The sequence below is a fragment of the Rhodnius prolixus genome, unplaced genomic scaffold, assembly GCF_049639745.1.
Source record: "Rhodnius prolixus isolate KJV_2025 unplaced genomic scaffold, Rpr scaffold_4, whole genome shotgun sequence".
Classification (NCBI taxonomy): Eukaryota; Metazoa; Arthropoda; class Insecta; order Hemiptera; family Reduviidae; genus Rhodnius; species Rhodnius prolixus.
In genome coordinates this window covers 27,995,271-28,011,509 of record NW_027411614.1, presented here as the reverse complement: position 1 = coordinate 28,011,509, position 16,239 = coordinate 27,995,271, and the positions used below count along the sequence as shown (strand labels likewise).

The 16,239-nt window shown below is 31.8% G+C and overlaps 2 protein-coding genes across 4 annotated transcripts; both read right to left on the bottom strand.

Moving 5' to 3' along the window:
* Window positions 1-449: 449 nt before the first annotated feature.
* On the bottom strand, window positions 450-8,755 carry LysRS (Lysyl-tRNA synthetase). Of its 2 annotated transcripts, XM_074131614.1 has the most exons (11): window positions 8,513-8,753; window positions 8,100-8,262; window positions 7,905-8,028; window positions 7,651-7,816; window positions 6,034-6,314; window positions 5,702-5,947; window positions 4,198-4,360; window positions 3,098-3,360; window positions 1,473-1,685; window positions 1,169-1,312; window positions 450-649 (listed from the first exon to the last, which is right to left on the bottom strand). In XM_074131614.1, exons 2-11 carry the CDS (start codon window positions 8,195-8,197, stop codon window positions 554-556), a joined length of 1,794 nt encoding a protein of 597 aa, XP_073987715.1. In that variant the 5' UTR covers window positions 8,198-8,262; window positions 8,513-8,753; the 3' UTR covers window positions 450-553. The 2 variants fall into 2 exon arrangements, with proteins under 2 accessions (XP_073987715.1, XP_073987716.1); XM_074131615.1 differs by lacking the exon at window positions 8,100-8,262 and having other exon boundaries at window positions 8,513-8,755.
* A 2,412-nt stretch (window positions 8,756-11,167) lies between these two features.
* Window positions 11,168-16,146, bottom strand: SmB (small ribonucleoprotein particle protein SmB). 2 transcript variants are annotated; one of them, XM_074131602.1, is made up of 6 exons: window positions 15,986-16,146; window positions 15,765-15,858; window positions 15,411-15,683; window positions 11,798-11,941; window positions 11,522-11,626; window positions 11,168-11,443 (listed from the first exon to the last, which is right to left on the bottom strand). In XM_074131602.1, exons 1-6 carry the CDS (start codon window positions 15,986-15,988, stop codon window positions 11,424-11,426), a joined length of 639 nt encoding a protein of 212 aa, XP_073987703.1. In that variant the 5' UTR covers window positions 15,989-16,146; the 3' UTR covers window positions 11,168-11,423. The 2 variants fall into 2 exon arrangements, with proteins under 2 accessions (XP_073987703.1, XP_073987704.1); XM_074131603.1 differs by having other exon boundaries at window positions 11,534-11,626.
* Between the last annotated feature and the right edge of the window lie 93 nt (window positions 16,147-16,239).

Here is a 16,239-nt window from a genome sequence, read left to right as displayed (position 1 = left end):
ACGTCGCTTGTATGTAAAGTTCAATATTAGATGAACAATGTGTTTACAGGAAATAAAATACTTTCATTACTTTAGGCATTCTAAATTGCTGGGCAAACTATGTCAGGTAAGAAATTCAGTATTGACACTTACTTGAGTAGTTCCTAAGTCATTAACTCAGTAACCTTAGAATGTGCGGCAATGCATTTTTTTTTTGTTTAATTAATTTCTGTTCAAAAATCAGTGTAAGATAGTGTAGTGAATGGTTAAGAAAATTATATTATTTCTTGGTTCAGCTTTTTAGAAAGAAAAAACTTTTGTCTTTTGTTTAGGTATGCAAACGTTTATCCATTACCTTTAACTCTATAGTCTAATTATTAGTATTTCAGTATCCAATTAAACATTAAAGTCAAAGTAGAAGTTAAAATAGTTAATAGCAATTAAAATTTCTGTCTGTAACTAAACCAGGATTAATATTTTATCATTTTATTAATCTAAATTAGTATTATAAATACTTGCGAATTACAACAGTTTTGTGTGTAAATATATTTATTTACAATAAACGAATTATTCGTCATTGTTTTATTTCTGAATTTACTTCTTGCCCTTCAGAATCTCCTTTATTTTTTATATTATCCTCTGGTTTCATGGCAGGGAAAAATAACACTTCCTGGTTAAAAAAAGAAAAGAAAAGTAACATTAATTAAAATAAGTTAAGAATAAAATAAATAATGAGGCACTAGATTGCCACACGAAGGTGGCAACCGAGCTCGTGTCCGCGTCTAGCAGGCAGCATTTAAATTTTCTCTTCTTAACAGAAAGCCTCTAGAATACAATTTCTACTGAGCGACATTGTTTTGCAGAGGTCAGCATTGGTCTTCAAAGACTCGGCGCGTTATAAACCTGGAATCTCCGCCCACAGATGTTGGCGCACCATAAATTAAAACATATTAATAAAATATTCAAGCTTGTAACTTTATTCCTTCTGGGTGGTACAATTTTTCCGACCTTTGGAAACATTTGCAAAAAAAAATGATCGAAATTACTCCTCTTAAATTAACGAATCCCAAATAATAAGTAATTCATTAACGTCATATTTTTAATTTATACTAATAAAAATACTTATCGAAAATGGTGCAAAAAAAAAAAAAAATTATTTTTCAAAATTATACGAATCAGCATAACCAACCTTAATATTGTTAGAGTCTGTAAGAAACATGGTTAGTCTATCGATTCCAATACCCCATCCACCAGTTGGGGGAAGGCCATACTCTAGAGCTGTGCAGAAATTTTCATCTATCAACTGAGCTTCATCATCTCCAGCGGCTTTGTCCTGAAAAAAAACGGGAATGCGTATAATCAACATATTATTTTCAAAAACGTAATAACGTAACAATTTTTATGTAAATATTTTAAGGAAGAAACATTCAATATTACAAATCTCAACTAAAAGATATCTATCGATAAGTAACAATCTTGAATACAAAAAATACCTTAGCTTGTTCTGCAAATCTCTCCCTTTGAACAGCTGGATCATTTAACTCTGTGTAGGCATTGCATACTTCTTTTTTCATAACAAATAGTTCAAATCTTTCAGTCAACCCTGGTGTTTCTCTATGCCACTTGGCTAAAGGAGACATTACTTGGGGATGATCCATAATAAATGTAGGGTTGATACACTTTTCTTCAATATATTCTCCAACCAACTGCAGTAATTAAATTTATAATTCAATATTTCAATTCACTTAGACATTACTGAATTTAAGTATCAACAGCAATTAATACAGTAAAAGTAAATTATCTCTTTAAATTATATTGTTAAAAAAGAAACGTAAAGAAAAGAAAGCTAAGATGTATTGAGGTACTGGGTTCGATTTCCGGGTTTAAATCTTGGATTTTATTGAAAATTCTCAGTAAAGTACGTTTGATAGTCACTTCCGTCCACTACACCTTATTTGGTACTTGGACGTAAAGCCTGCCAATAAAAAAATAGGCATTACTTTAGAGTCAGGGTTATGCCGACAGAACATTCTTTTCCTGTAAGCAATTTTCATAGATCTTAACACTAAAAAATACATTCTTTTAAAAAAAGTTAACCGATTCTTTGAAGTTATAGGGTTCTAACTGAAAACAGAAGATTTCAAGCTTTTCACAACCTGCCAAAATTACTTGGCATTTTTTAAACTGGTCAGTATTTTCAAATCTACTTTATTTATTCATCCGCTCCACCACAATATGGATCAAATTTCTTAGACAAACTTAATTCCGAAGAATTGCTAAGGAATAACGATTCGAATAACAACTAAATACTTAAAACGATTTTATATTGACCTTCAATTACATTTAATTGAAAAAGCCGCTGTTTCAGTCTCAAATCCTAAGTAATTTGAGATTCACAGGATTATATAATTCTTTATCTCTGTAATATCTTTGCTTGTAGATTTGTTTTTCTAGGAAGAGGATTAACAGTATTCTCTAGCAAATAAAGATAAGTATACAATAGCAAAAAGTAATATGAAGTAAGGAAATGTAAAAAAAGAGTATTTTTGATCATTCATTTCAGTGTAAGATGGTTATCCAAATAAATGTTTTAAAATTTACCACTAAATTTGCAAGTACATCAAGTTGGTTACTTAGGTTACAAATTATATTTGCATTTAAGTCAAATAAAAATTTGTAAGGCTGTTCAGGACATGGAAAACATCTTGTGCAACGTACTAATTTCAGATTCCTGTTCTCCAACACGTTTGTGACGAACGCATCAAAATGCGTAATTTAATCACCTGTAATTCATTTCACGAAAATAGTTCGATAAAAGAAAGGCTCTGTCAAATAAAAATTTCCACTAATAACCACGATTTTTTCCCCATAACTATCTTCATAATTCTGCTGTTAAAACTTTCATCTTTTTTCTAGCATAACAATTACATTTTTTTAGCGAACTAAGGATTTGCGATGGATTCTTTGTTCTATGTAACAAGCCCTGAATTTGCATTCAGAGCGCTTTTTTACATATTCTTTACAAGAGGTGTTGAAATCACTCTGGCAACCACCAAGACTACTATTGAGCAGAAATGAGATCACTACTAAAAGCAACATAACTTACAAAATATCTCACCTTATCTAAAAGACGTGATGCCGTTTGTGGAGGTGGACACTCTACATTAAACTTTTCACATATATTTTTTAATGTAACAACTGCTTCTGGAGTTGATAGCTGATCTGGAGTTGGCAATTTCACACCCAACGTTTCTTCTAAAGTGGGAAACATTCTAATTTTTTTAAACGGCGGAGTAAAATCAATTTCTACTACTTCTGAAGAGTTTTCACCTTCTGGATGGTAGGAAATTTTGTAAGTTCCATAAATACTCTTGACCATACCTGGATAAAAAGACTTGGGTTTCAAAAAAATTAATTACTTGATACAATTTTTACAGTAAGAAAAATTACTTTAGCATAATATAAATATAAGTCGTCCGTTGACTGTAAATTAGTAAAAGTCGGATCTATTTCTATCGAAAATTTTGTATGGACAAACAGCAATGAAAGCTTCTTAATGATTTTAAAGTAAAATTAATAAATTTAATTTAATTTAAAGTAAATTAAAAGTAGGCTCTTGCTCAAAATTTGAATAAATTAGAAAAGTGATTTACAAAAGTACGTAAAATAGAAGAAAATTGTACCCTCTGAAATTATACGAAAGTAGAAAAGATCTTTTATCATTGAGAATCGTAATAAAAGGCTCCCTTCTTCTAATAGGTTCGATTAGACTTACAAATCAGGAAAGAGGTTTCTGCTTTGAGATGTGATTATTTTTATTTATTTTAACTTTTTAAGTGTTGAACACTCAGACATAACAACTCTTCAAACTTTAAATACGAGGAGTGCTGATTTTTCTGTTCCTGACAAATCCGTCATCCTAATTAATGTACGTATTTCCTCGTCTGCAGGCCTGGATGGTGGTCTGCAACCATAAAATCACACAAAAAAAAAAAAAAAATCTAAAAACACTCCTCGTGTCACAAAAATCGAAGCTCCCTTGTCAGAATCTAGATGTTTGCTTTTAAAGTTTCTCTTCCTAAGAGTCTGTAAAACTTATTGGCAAGAAAAAGAAAAAAAGGCTGTCTGTAAGAAGAGAATAATGTTCGGCAGTGTTCTGAGAACAGTAAAAACTTTAGATCAAGTAAATTAACCTTTCAAACAAATTCTTTCCAATACCTGAAATCAATTGTTCCGTTATCTCAATAAGATCATTGTAGTCTGCGTACGCCATATAAAATTCGCAAGTTGTAAACTCAGGATTATGAGTAAGATCGATGCCTTCATTTCTAAACTGCCGGCCTATTTCGTACACCCTATCGATTCCGCCTACAACCAACATCTGTAAAAATGAAATTATCTCTTATTACAATAGACTCATAAGCTTCATAACAGATTTCCTTTTCTACAAAGTGTTGAGTAGTAAATCTTAGGTACCACTGCAGAAACATTTTTAAAAGTGAAAATAACCTTCAATAGAGAGACAATTCAGAAGAATTTTCTTCAGATTCAGATATTTAACCCTTCTTAATTGTACGATATAAAAGTGATACGCTGTAGATTGGTCCGTTTTTGAACTTTAGGAAACCAATGCTGCACTTATCAAAGTTTTCGTCTTGCGGTAAGATTAATAAACACAGTTATTTATTCGATCAGACAAGATGTTTAGACAAGTCTTATTATAATGAGTAATCAGTGTGGAAACCATAACAACGTAAACCGCAATGCCTAAGCTTATCTAAACATTTCTCGTCTTGCCTTGTCTAACGGCGAGTGCCTATCCTTATATTTAAATTTAATAACCTAACAAGTGTTATTCTGAAATTTACTATCTTACAGTAGTTGCAAAAGTCTCCAAAAAAAACCAAAAAAAAAACCCTCCTTTGACCAAGCACCATCTCGAAATTATTTGCAAATCGCTTACACAACCATAGGAGAAGAATGTATGGAAGGCTAATTTTTTAGATAAGCTTAGAAAAGGCCATGTTCGCTTGAAAGCTGCTTTATATAGAAGTCCATTTGACCATATGACCTCTGAACATCACAAAACCCTAGTACGTATTACGCGATTTCTCTTCCCAGGATGCTTGCCACCTTAGTATCATTCGTTTTCTTGCTTCTCTAGACAAAACCTCACTTCTCGCTTCCATATTCTTTACGTTCTTTCTTCTCCTCCTTCTCCTCTTAGGTCAAAGTAAAAGAAGGTGAAAATTAAAATAAACATTTTATAACAATAAGGAGAGATCACTATCCGGAGACCGCAGATCACTCGAAAAAACTTAAATTAAAAAAAAAATTAATTAATAAAAATAAATAAAGAACATGAAAATTGAATTGTCGTAGTCGTTCACTGTAAGATCCAATTGGCCACATTTAATTAATATAAAGTTAAGAACAAATAATCAAGAGGAACTAATTGGAGATAAGGATTTAGTAGACAAGGTAGAGTAGTAGTATGGATTTCTACAAATCAAGATGTCACAATTTTCTGTAGGGTATTTTTTTTACTAGTTTCTGAAAAAAGTTTTGCTTCTTAACTTTTAATTTTTGAGTTCTAATGTTCTTAACATTATCCGCATATGACCGTTATAAAATGTCAACTTTAAAAATGTTTTTCCAGGGTTAAATCAGAAAAAAAAAATTGTAAAACCATATTTCTTTTACCGCAATAGATGCTAAATACCTTGTGATAAAGTTCAGGAGCGATTCGCATAAACAAGTCCATATTTAACTCATTGTGATGTGTAATAAAAGGTTTTGCTGTGGCTCCTCCAGCTATCATATTCATCATTGGTGTCTCTACTTCAAGAAATCCTAGCTCATCAAAAAATTTTCTAATATATGATATTATTTTTGCCCTTACAATAAATTTCTGCCTTACCCGATCGTTAAGAATTAAATCCAAATACCTCTGGCGGAATCTTGTCTCCTATAATAAACATAAAAACATTATTTAGAAATGAATAAACTCCAAATTTTAAAATAATTATTTTGCACATGAAACAACTAATTTACCTTATCTCTTAGACCAAAATGAAGATGTGGAAGCATATGTAGACACGGTGATAACAGAGTAATAGTCTTTGGAATTATGGATAATTCTCCTTTCTTTGTCTTTCCTGGATGGCCAATGCAGCCGATTATATCACCTCTTCTAATTTTCTCAGTATCATTAGCGAATTGTTCTTCAGATGAGTACATCTTGGCATTTCCCATTACCTGCAGTTTTAGTCCTTCTCCTCTTAGGTCAAAAAATATTAATTTAGCTCCTGATTCCCTGATAGCATGGACTCTTCCTGAAGTAAGCAAAACAAAGCACATTGTAAGAAGCTGATGAAGCAAAGAAAGGCCGCTAAGTACACTCGACAAACTGATGAATATATCTAATTCAAACGACTCCGTAAGAGAATGACATCAATACGGCGTGCTAGGTTCCTATTTTCACAAATTTCTTGAAAATGCGCCTGACTCTAAATCCAAATGGAAGTTTTTTCAAAAACTATCTCCCTGTTAACAAAACTTCCTGCTGCTTTCGAAGAACCACCAGAAGCCCTTAACTTTCATTTTGCTTTTTACCACAACGATCGCCGTGCTAACCTCACTATAACTTTTAAAGGATACGTATTTAACCCTGACAATTTCTTCTTTTACCATATTTCCAAATACAATCTCCTCAACTCGTTTTTAAATGCCGAGCTAATGCACTTGATGTCCTGATGCTAATTCTTGTTCAATAAATAATCTGTCTACCAGTGATCCTAGCGGTGAACATATTTATATTCCACATTCCGTTGAACCTTGGGACTTTCTTTACGGACTGAAGAAACAAAATGATTTTCTATTTTACTTTTACACAAAATTAATTTGATAGGACCATCTGAAATACCAAAGAATTTCTAAGATATAAAACCTTCCCTGCAACCTTTCACGGTTTGCCACTTATATGCACTTGTTTTCTTGAACTTAGGAAGTTCTGAACTTCTTAAGTCTAGAAGGATCTGCAGCGAACAAAATACATTTTGCAACAGAAAAGAATCTACTTATTCTCGATTGACATTGGTTTTTCTTTCTTTTTTTTTTTTTTGCTTCCTCTGTCAAAAATACAAAAAACTTATGGTTAAAACGAAACTAAATTTTGTGCTGACTGAAAATTATTTTTGTCTCTATTCAAATAAATGGAGGTGCCTGTTCATCAGTTGTGAGACCAAAATCATTTTCAATTTTTATTTAGTGATGGGTAAAAGTAGCAAGCAAGAAAACTCAGCCAAGAAACTAGCAGTGCGCTGGGAAGACATCATGCGCCTCTAAGAAGTTGACGGCTATTTAATTAATAAATAATAAATAAATACTGGTGACTAAATTTAAGTCAATTAAGTTATTCGCTTAGCAGAACTAACGAACAATACAGATAGAAACATAAAAGGGTTTCAACGACACCACAGACTTAAAAACATTTCAACAAGTAGCTTTTGCCTTCCTAATTGCTGTTTTTCTCCAGCTTTACTCACTTCGCTCGAAAGTTTGACCCAGGTGGGTGATGATCGTCAACTGATAAGCAAGCTCCCATCAATTTACTTTTCTGAAAGTTTTAAAAAGTTTCTTTTGTAGATGTCGAAAACTTATTTCTATTACCTGCAACACTAACGTTTTCATTTTCTAGTACCTCTCCTTCCTTCAAGTGGTTGTAGGATTCAATAAAGTCTCCAATAGATGTTGAAACTTGAAATTTATGAGGATAAGGGTTTACGTTGGCGGCTTTAAAATCTTGTATGACTTTTGTCCTAATTTTATAGTATTCCTTTAAAAAAAAGAAAAAGAAAATTAAAAAGAAAGATGTAAGCTCCTTTTTGAATACATAAAAATAAACGCAATCATTTACTACTTACATTAGGGCTGATATCTTCCTCATTAATTTTAGTTTCTTTGGTTTTAACTTCTAGCGACTTTGCCTTTTCCTTAGCAGCTTTTTCCTTAGCTTTTTGCTCGGCTTTTAAACGGCGCTTTAATTCACTATGATAAAAAATAAAATTGATAAACTAAATTTAGGATTCAATGAAAAAATAATCTAAGAATTAACTAACCTACTCAACACATACGATCTGCTTAAAGAATTTGTCTCATAAATAAATTTATTCTTCGAACTGAATAAAAAATATAAATTACGGCGCCAAGTCATCATGAATATTAAAATAACACTAGTAACTGAGAGGCGTAACGACAAAAACAATATTAATTGCTAAAATTCTGAAATAAACATAGACATTTCAAAAATCCAAAACAATTATCAAATGTAATGTACTATGTTATTAAGTAATGTACTAAGAGCCAAAATATAATTCTCTGAACCTAAGTAAACGTTCACTTTCTTAAATTAAAATTTTTAGGAAGCGGAAAAATTAGTTCCGTATTTACAAAAAGTAAGTAACATAAAAATATAAGCTTCAGCAGTATATTAAAATAATAATAATTACTATTTAATTAGCAAAACTCCTACTTTTTAGATAAAACTTCCTCAGCATCTGCCATGCCGCAGTTCCAAAAACGCGGAAAAGATAATATAAATAACAATCAAAACAGTAGGAGACTTCTTAAATAATTGAAAAACAAAACTGAATATCTTCTTCAGTCACTTGCTGACAATGAACACATTTATAGTAAAATTTACCAAGAAGTCTGAACACCGTACGTACTACTCAGAATCCAGTGGTCGGTCGGAACTCACGATCACAGCACACGAGACCCGAGGAATAACCTTCCTTTCCTCAACACAGGTTGTAAAACTACGGTACTGAAAACTATCCAAACACTTCTATTTGAAAGCCATTTTTTTTTTAAGCAATCAAAACATTTTTTTTATTAATATTTCATAAATTTGATTTTGCTTTAACTAGCCCAATAATTAAATATCATTTACTTTTCTATAAATTAAAATTTAAGTTAAAGTGCTTGAGAAGAAAAGCCGCAATGTAAAAAGGAGCATTCTACTTTTTTTGTAACTCGGTCCAGGAAAAGGATCTATTTCCCACTTAGGGGACTTACGACTTAGAACAGAACACTGCACATAACTCGTAGGGCTAACGTAGCGTTTGATAAAAGTTTAATATCTCTACTGTTACCGCTCTGCACTTAAGTACTAAATGAATAGGAGCATTGTACCTTTAAAAACAAAATAATTATATATTTTCAGCTAACTTCTGGGTCTTCTGTAAGACTAACTTCTATTTTTAGATTAATGAATACCAGTAATGTGTCATCTCTTGAACTAAGTTTTGTAGCAACTTCTTGACAAGTCATAGGAAAGTTAGTGATGTAAACTAGTTAGTAAACATAGAACGCACTGTTTTAACACTCATTCTTGATCGCTGTGAACTTCACATCATGTTCATTGCTGAGAAAAATTTTTCGACAGATGCATTACTCCCTGGCAAACAGAGAGATATTACTAGCTTTTGCAGATTGTTAAATGATACCATTCTGCTAGTGAAATGTGAAAACATATCACTCCACCTTTCACATATGCTGAAGTTCATAGTGTTCTATTATCTCTCTCTCTCTCTTGATTAACATATTCCTTCAATGATATCTCATCAAACATGACACTTCGTCCAAACCATTCATGTAGATGTTTTCAGCTTTGAAGAAATGGACTGCATCCTCAAACTTATCTCTCACTGGAATGCTTCTTAAGAGAATGCATTCAGAATTATCAATGTTATCAAAATGCATTCCCCAGGAATCTAAATATTTCAGAGCTTTACTGTAAAAATCATTTAACACAGCTAGAAACTGTTTTACAGAAATTGTGCCATCTTCTTCCAAGGAAGACAAAAGGTTTTTCACAGACACTGGAATGAAGTGTTCATCTTCAGTTTATATTACAGATTACTGAGACCTAAATATGAATCCACAGCAAGTACTTCTTGGCCTTCAACTTTCTTAATTGACTGAATTAGTGACAAAACATATGATCTTTCTCGATATGATTTACAAATTACTTACCTGCTACTTAATGATTTTAGGTCTAAGGACACTGATATGAAAGCGAGTACTGTCAGAGTAAATGTAAAAATTCGGGGACATTCCGTGGACACTTTTCAATCGGGGACAGTAGTACGAATTCGGGGACTTCCCCGGGAAACGGGGACGTTTGGTAACCTTACCTTAGGATAGATCAAGCGTTTGAATACCTTTAAATTGTTACAAACTGATACGCGGTGCTATGAGTTATAAAGCAAAGTTTATATCTTTGAAAATTTTAAACGGAAGTATTATTTTAGAGAACATATTAAATATTGTAAGTAATTTTGTGAACTACGCGTTTCATCATTTGCCCTAAACACTAATTTGCAATAATTACCTCGAAATCCATGAGACATTTCTAAGTTGTAAAACTATAGTTTGAAAGTTTTTCTCAGGATATTGATTTTAGAAAAATATAAATCATTAAATGACAAAAAAGTTGAAAAACCAACATTTGTTCATATTTTCTATTCAGCTTGAGATTTCTGCTAGATAGAAACGTGGGAAAAACGTGTATTTTATTTCAATTGTTTATAATTTTCCTCCACGCTTTACTGAACTAATTCCGCTCACTGTGTGCTTTTCTAGAAGGTGTTTTACTTTTCGTTTTTTAACTACATTTTAAGCATTCATTGCATCACCAGAGCTTTTAAAAAAGAACTTTTAAGCACACTGCCAGCCTCCGGACAGAGTTCTCCCATTAACCATCACTGAAGGTATGAAGTGAAAATCTAAGAGCCTCAGCTGGACTAGCGATCGGGATTTCCGCATGGAAATCCAGTACACTTCTCATTGAGCTAGCCCCTTTTCTTACAGAAGATATTAAGTGTAAATAAAAATCCATTTTTATATTTTTTAAAATTTAATCAAATTTTCTTGGTGAAATTTTTCAATAAAAGTTAATGATCTACATATACATATATCCTATTAGTTCACTAAGTTGAAGAAAAGCCAATTTTAAAATTTAAAAAAAACGGAAAAAAATTGATTTAGTAAAATGGTGCAGATTGACTTAATATGATCAAAACTTGTTCGCCTTAAGCTAAACACCAAAACTGAACATCTGTGGTCCTCGTTATTCATATTTGGGAGTTAATGAAACTGACGTTCAGCTCACCGATTTCTCTAGGTGTAAATCATGAGATAAGAAAAGATAATTACGTTCCAAATGAAAAATACTTATTCAATAACTGTAAATGAAACAGTGTTCACAGAATGATTGTTTATTAATCAATATTCAATTTTAAAATTCTCTTAAAAAATTGAATTTCAAGTTCTATATTTCAGTCTGAAATAATAAGAAAAATATTAAATCAGATAAGAAGTATATGTAATTAATAAAACGTAAAAGAAACTTAAATTAATTATAATACACATTAGTGAATTTAAAATTGTGGTGGAGGACCTGAAACAAAAAAAAGAATAAATTTTAGCGTTACACAAGAAGAAAAGTTTTGATTTATTTTGCTACGAATAATCATACCTCGCATCATACCTGGAGGAGGACCTCTCATTGGTGGTACTGGGGGACCGCCCATCTGCGGTGGAGGTGGGCCACCTCTGCCCATACTCATGTTTGGCGGCATATCTGCAATGAAAAGGAATAATTGTTTACTGTTTTTTTTTTATGTCCATTTGCATTAAAAAAAAATCACTTATCATTCATTTTAGTAAGAAGTTTGAGAAATAAGAAAGCTATTTTTTACAAATTTCAAAACTGAATAATTCAGAGTCGATCATGAAATAAATTATTACATACTCATCATGGGTGGAGCTCCCATCATTGGCGGCATTCCAGGTGGCGGAGCCCTCATTTGAGGTGGCGCTGACACTTGGCCACGACCTCCAGGAGCCATAACTTGTGCAGAAGGTCCACCCACTCCGCGCACAGGCCCTTGCAATCCTGAGTAGGCAATAATAGTAATACTTAATTATTGAATACTTAATTAATTGTATAAAAGTTAATTCATAAATGGCGGCCGAAACGTTTTTAGTGAGTAGAGAGTACTATGCAGCCTTCAAGTAAGAAACCATTTTTGATAAGAACGCTTTTAACGTTTTAAAGATTTAAACACGGGATTCCAGCTTACTAGTCTACCGTGTTACCATCTATTCCTTCCTTTCTTTTAATAATTAATCGCTATCCTTCATTTTCCAAACTATCTTTTAGTAAACTTTTTTGTAAATAAAAGGATCATTAACCTCTGTTTAACAAACACGGAAGTAAAATTATGAATAATCGCTCAGTGAATCACTCATTTTCGCTTTGTCCCGTACAATTTTATGTGACCATAATGATTAAAATCAATCTATTGTAAAAACATATTTATAAATTTGAAAGACTGCATAATACTTTAATGGAATTCTTGTACGAAAACCAATCAAGAAAAAAGAAAAGATATTGGACTGCTTGTAATGCCGTGCTTAACAGTTGGGTGTCAAACATGGACTTTAACAAAAAAGATAATAAGTAAGTTGAAAGTGCTGCAAGAGCAATAGAAACAAATATGAAAGGTGTGAAAAGAAAAGATAGAATCAGAAGCTCAATAGGAAAGAGACGGAAGTTAAGAACATAGAGAAGACTGTGAAGACACTGAAATGGAAGTGAACTGGAAAATTTGTGCGATGTGATGATGGAAGATGGTCAAGACATGTAACACTATGAATGCCCTTCTATGGTAGCAGAAAGAAAGGAAGACAAAACTGAGATGGCAGGATGACTATTAAAGACAGTCGGGCACAAGTGGTACATAAGAGACGAATGGACCGAGATGGGAAAGGCCTTTGTTCAATGATTGGACCTGGCTTCAAAATAAAGAGGAAGAATTAGATTTTATTTTATTTGTTATGTAACGTAGTATTTTTGTTATTTTATTAAATTTAGTTAATATTTAACTCAATAAAGAAGAAGATAAAAATAAATAAATTATGTTAAATTTGATGTTAAGTTATAAATATGTAATCTCTTTAACAAAAACTTACAGTTTAAAATGTTAAGTATAAGGGTTGATTAAACGCCAAAAGGTACACAAATCAGCAAGCACCCAACATTTCATTAATTCTTCATTAATATTTAAGTAATTTTACTGCATTAATATTCATTAATATTTTTTAGAATTTATTAGATGTCACAGACCCTTATGCTGGCCATTTTCGTCTACAAAATATATGTTCAAGTAGAACTGTAGATTGACGTAATATCTAGTTATTTATAATAATCAAACTGTTGATTACAGGTTAGAAAGAAAAACGTTATAAAAAATAAAAAAAATTATGAGGCTAAAGAATTCAAAACCTTTTTTAAAAAATGCTTACACCAACATACATCAATGATTTTGTTTATTTTATTTATTTTTATTTTTAAATAAAAATTGTTGGTTTAAGTTCATTCTTCGATTAAAGTAATTGTTATTTTATGTTGTAGTCAAACGTTTATAATAATAGGTAATAATTATCTGGCTTTAACGCAAATAATATAGTTTTCTTCAATTACATTCTCAATCTAGGTATTCATCCCACAATGTTGTATATATGTAATATAAAATGAATAAGATATGCATATTTTTAGGGCAGCTAATTATACCAGTATTTTACTATAAGTAAAATTAGGGGGACTAAATTAAATTACAATTGAGAAATCAATAATTGTTGAATAATCTACTTGTTATTATCTGTGTATTATTTGTGCTCACGAATATTTCGGTAAGATGAATTCAAGACAGTAGCCGACTCTAACTTTGTCTTTTTCTACTTTAACATGCATGTACGTATATGTGATTGATCATAATTATAACAAAAAAATATTATAAATGAAGTGGCCAGCATAAGGGTCTGTGACATCTAATAAATTCTAAAAAATATTAATGAATATTAATGCAGTAAAATTACTTAAATATTAATGAAGAATTAATGAAATGTTGGGTGCTTGCTGATTTGTGTACCTTTTGGCGTTTAATCAACCCTTATACTTAACATTTTAAACTGTAAGTTTTTGTTAAAGAGATTTTTGTACCTTTTGGATGGATTTTCCTTTTTGTCTATTTTGCAAAGTTACATATCTGCTTTACAGATTTTTTTTTTAATTTGGAATAAGCATTTCTATCATTATAACCTGATAAGGTGTTAAGTCGGAACCGTAACTACCACTGGAGAGATCTTTTTAAAGAATGATTATAGTTGCCATCCTCTATAACAATTTTTTTTTTAAAAAAGCGTTTTGAATAACATAGGAAGATATTTGTACGTAAATAACAAAATTAAACTGCGATTTCAGTACTTCCCTTTAAGAGGAGTAAGAAAAATAAACTGCGATTGCAGTACTTCTAGGCAAAGAGACAAAGATTTTTTAATCGAACGACAATTCATTGATTTAATAAATCGGTTCACTCATTGATAATTTAAACGATTGCAGTACTTCCTCTTAGTAGGTGCAAGAGCATGATAGCACTTCACAGCCACGCAGAGGAGCTTTAACCACTTATTCGAGCTGAATTTTATCAAAATCGGACTAAGCGTTATAGAAATATTGGTAATAATAGTTTTAGAAAGGGCCTTATTTGGGTGGGGCGAACTCCCCTCCTTATGAGGCACAGCGTCCAGGCTTTTAAAGTGCAAATCTGTACAAAATTTCGATTCGAATGACACATCATTCATGAAAATCGGTTCACGTGTGGATAATTTGAAACGATTGCTGTACTTCCCCTTACAAGGGTAAGAGCAGATCGTCGCTTTAATGTTACGTAGGGAAGCCCTCACCCTATCATCCTACCAAATTTTATCAAAATCGGGCTAAGATTTACAGAGTTATTAGTAATAATAATTTTGGAGGGGGTCTCACATACATGGGGCTAACTCCTCTCCCATTCGATGTACAGCGTCGAGACCCCCAAAAGGCACATCTACATAAAATTCCAAATCGAATGACACCTCATTCATGAAAATCGGTTCGCGCGTTTAGGCGCTACGTTGTTTACAAAAAAGGTAACAACAAGAACAACAAGAACAACAAGAAGAACAAGAACAAGAACATTTTCTGAAAATGCCGTTTTTGCTCATTTTCAGCAACGTATTTCTCAAAACCTATTAGATATGAGTTGATGCAAAAAAATTACAGTCATAAAGGAGGATTTGCCCTTTAATTTAAAGAAAATTTGGGAATTTTATCTTTTATAGAAAAAGAGAAAAAAATTGTCAAAGTTGGGTGTTTTTCAACGTTACGCTTTTTCGTGCAGTTTTTGATGGTCAACCCTTATACAACTGTCCTACCGGACAGTTTTAATGAAACCATTAAAGGCTTATTATTATTATTATTAATCGTATTAAAGCATCTGAGATTTCTGAAGGTGTAATATCGAATGATTACCAAAACTTACCTGGTTGTATAGCAGACCCCGCAGTTGGCACTCCTCTACCCGCAGGTCTTGCTGTACCAAGACCACCTCCAGCTCCTGGAAGAGGAACTCTTGGCAAACCTTCTTCTGGTGGTGGTGGTCCTTCAACTGTTAATGAAACTATGTTTTCACCTCTTAAAAGAACAAAACCCAATACTCTCTTCTCTTCTCTTTCAGGCTGCTTAGTATTTTTTGGTTTGATTTTTCTGAATTCTTCACAATCTCCAAGAATAAGATTCATATGCTTGTCAAATGCTAAAATTGAATATAAAAAATATAATAAAAAATAATATTTTATCTTCGCATTTTAAGGCAACGTTACGGATTAGGTGGTACCTTTAAATGTGCCAATAAATGTCCTGGAATCTTGAAGAATAATTCTCACTCGATAATTAATATGTTGCAACATTTTATTGTTTTTTCCCACCGTCTAAAAATTTGATAAAATCAACACATCGGCTTATAAAACATGTCTCATTCATTCTTGTAGTTGCTTCAAAATCTCAAAACAGTGACTCCTAACAACAATCAAATTAAGTATAAATGATAATACTTACCATTTTTATTTGAGTTTTTAACTATCGTTGCTAATTACTTAACTTAATATTATACTTTTCTTGTTCAACTTTGTCTTAGCGGAAAAACAAAACCTACCACACACGCTTGGTATACATGAATAGTGAACAAATTATTTTTACAGTTTAGCCAACATTTTTTCAAATTAAACAATTATTTTTGAAAAATTGAACATTTAAAACTCGTTTTTTATTTAGTTATTACGTGAAAATAATTTTGTATACACGATAAAAAA

Excerpts from the sequence above, each read along its gene's own strand:
- LysRS (XM_074131614.1), bottom strand. The coding sequence starts at position 8,197 with ATGATGACTTGGCGCCGTAATTTATATTTTTTATTCAGTTCGAAGAAT. Across the intron at positions 7,817-7,904 it reads AGGAAGATATCAGCCCTAAT|GAATACTATAAAATTAGGAC; the intron begins GTAAGTAGTAAA and ends TTTTTTTTAAAG. Across the intron at positions 6,315-7,650 it reads TGAAAACGTTAGTGTTGCAG|GAAGAGTCCATGCTATCAGG; the intron begins GTAATAGAAATA and ends TGCTTACTTCAG.
- SmB (XM_074131602.1), bottom strand. Across the intron at positions 15,684-15,764 it reads ATTTATTGGCACATTTAAAG|CATTTGACAAGCATATGAAT; the intron begins GTACCACCTAAT and ends ATTCAATTTTAG. Across the intron at positions 11,444-11,521 it reads TCCTCCAGGTATGATGCGAG|GTCCTCCACCACAATTTTAA; the intron begins GTATGATTATTC and ends TTTTTGTTTCAG.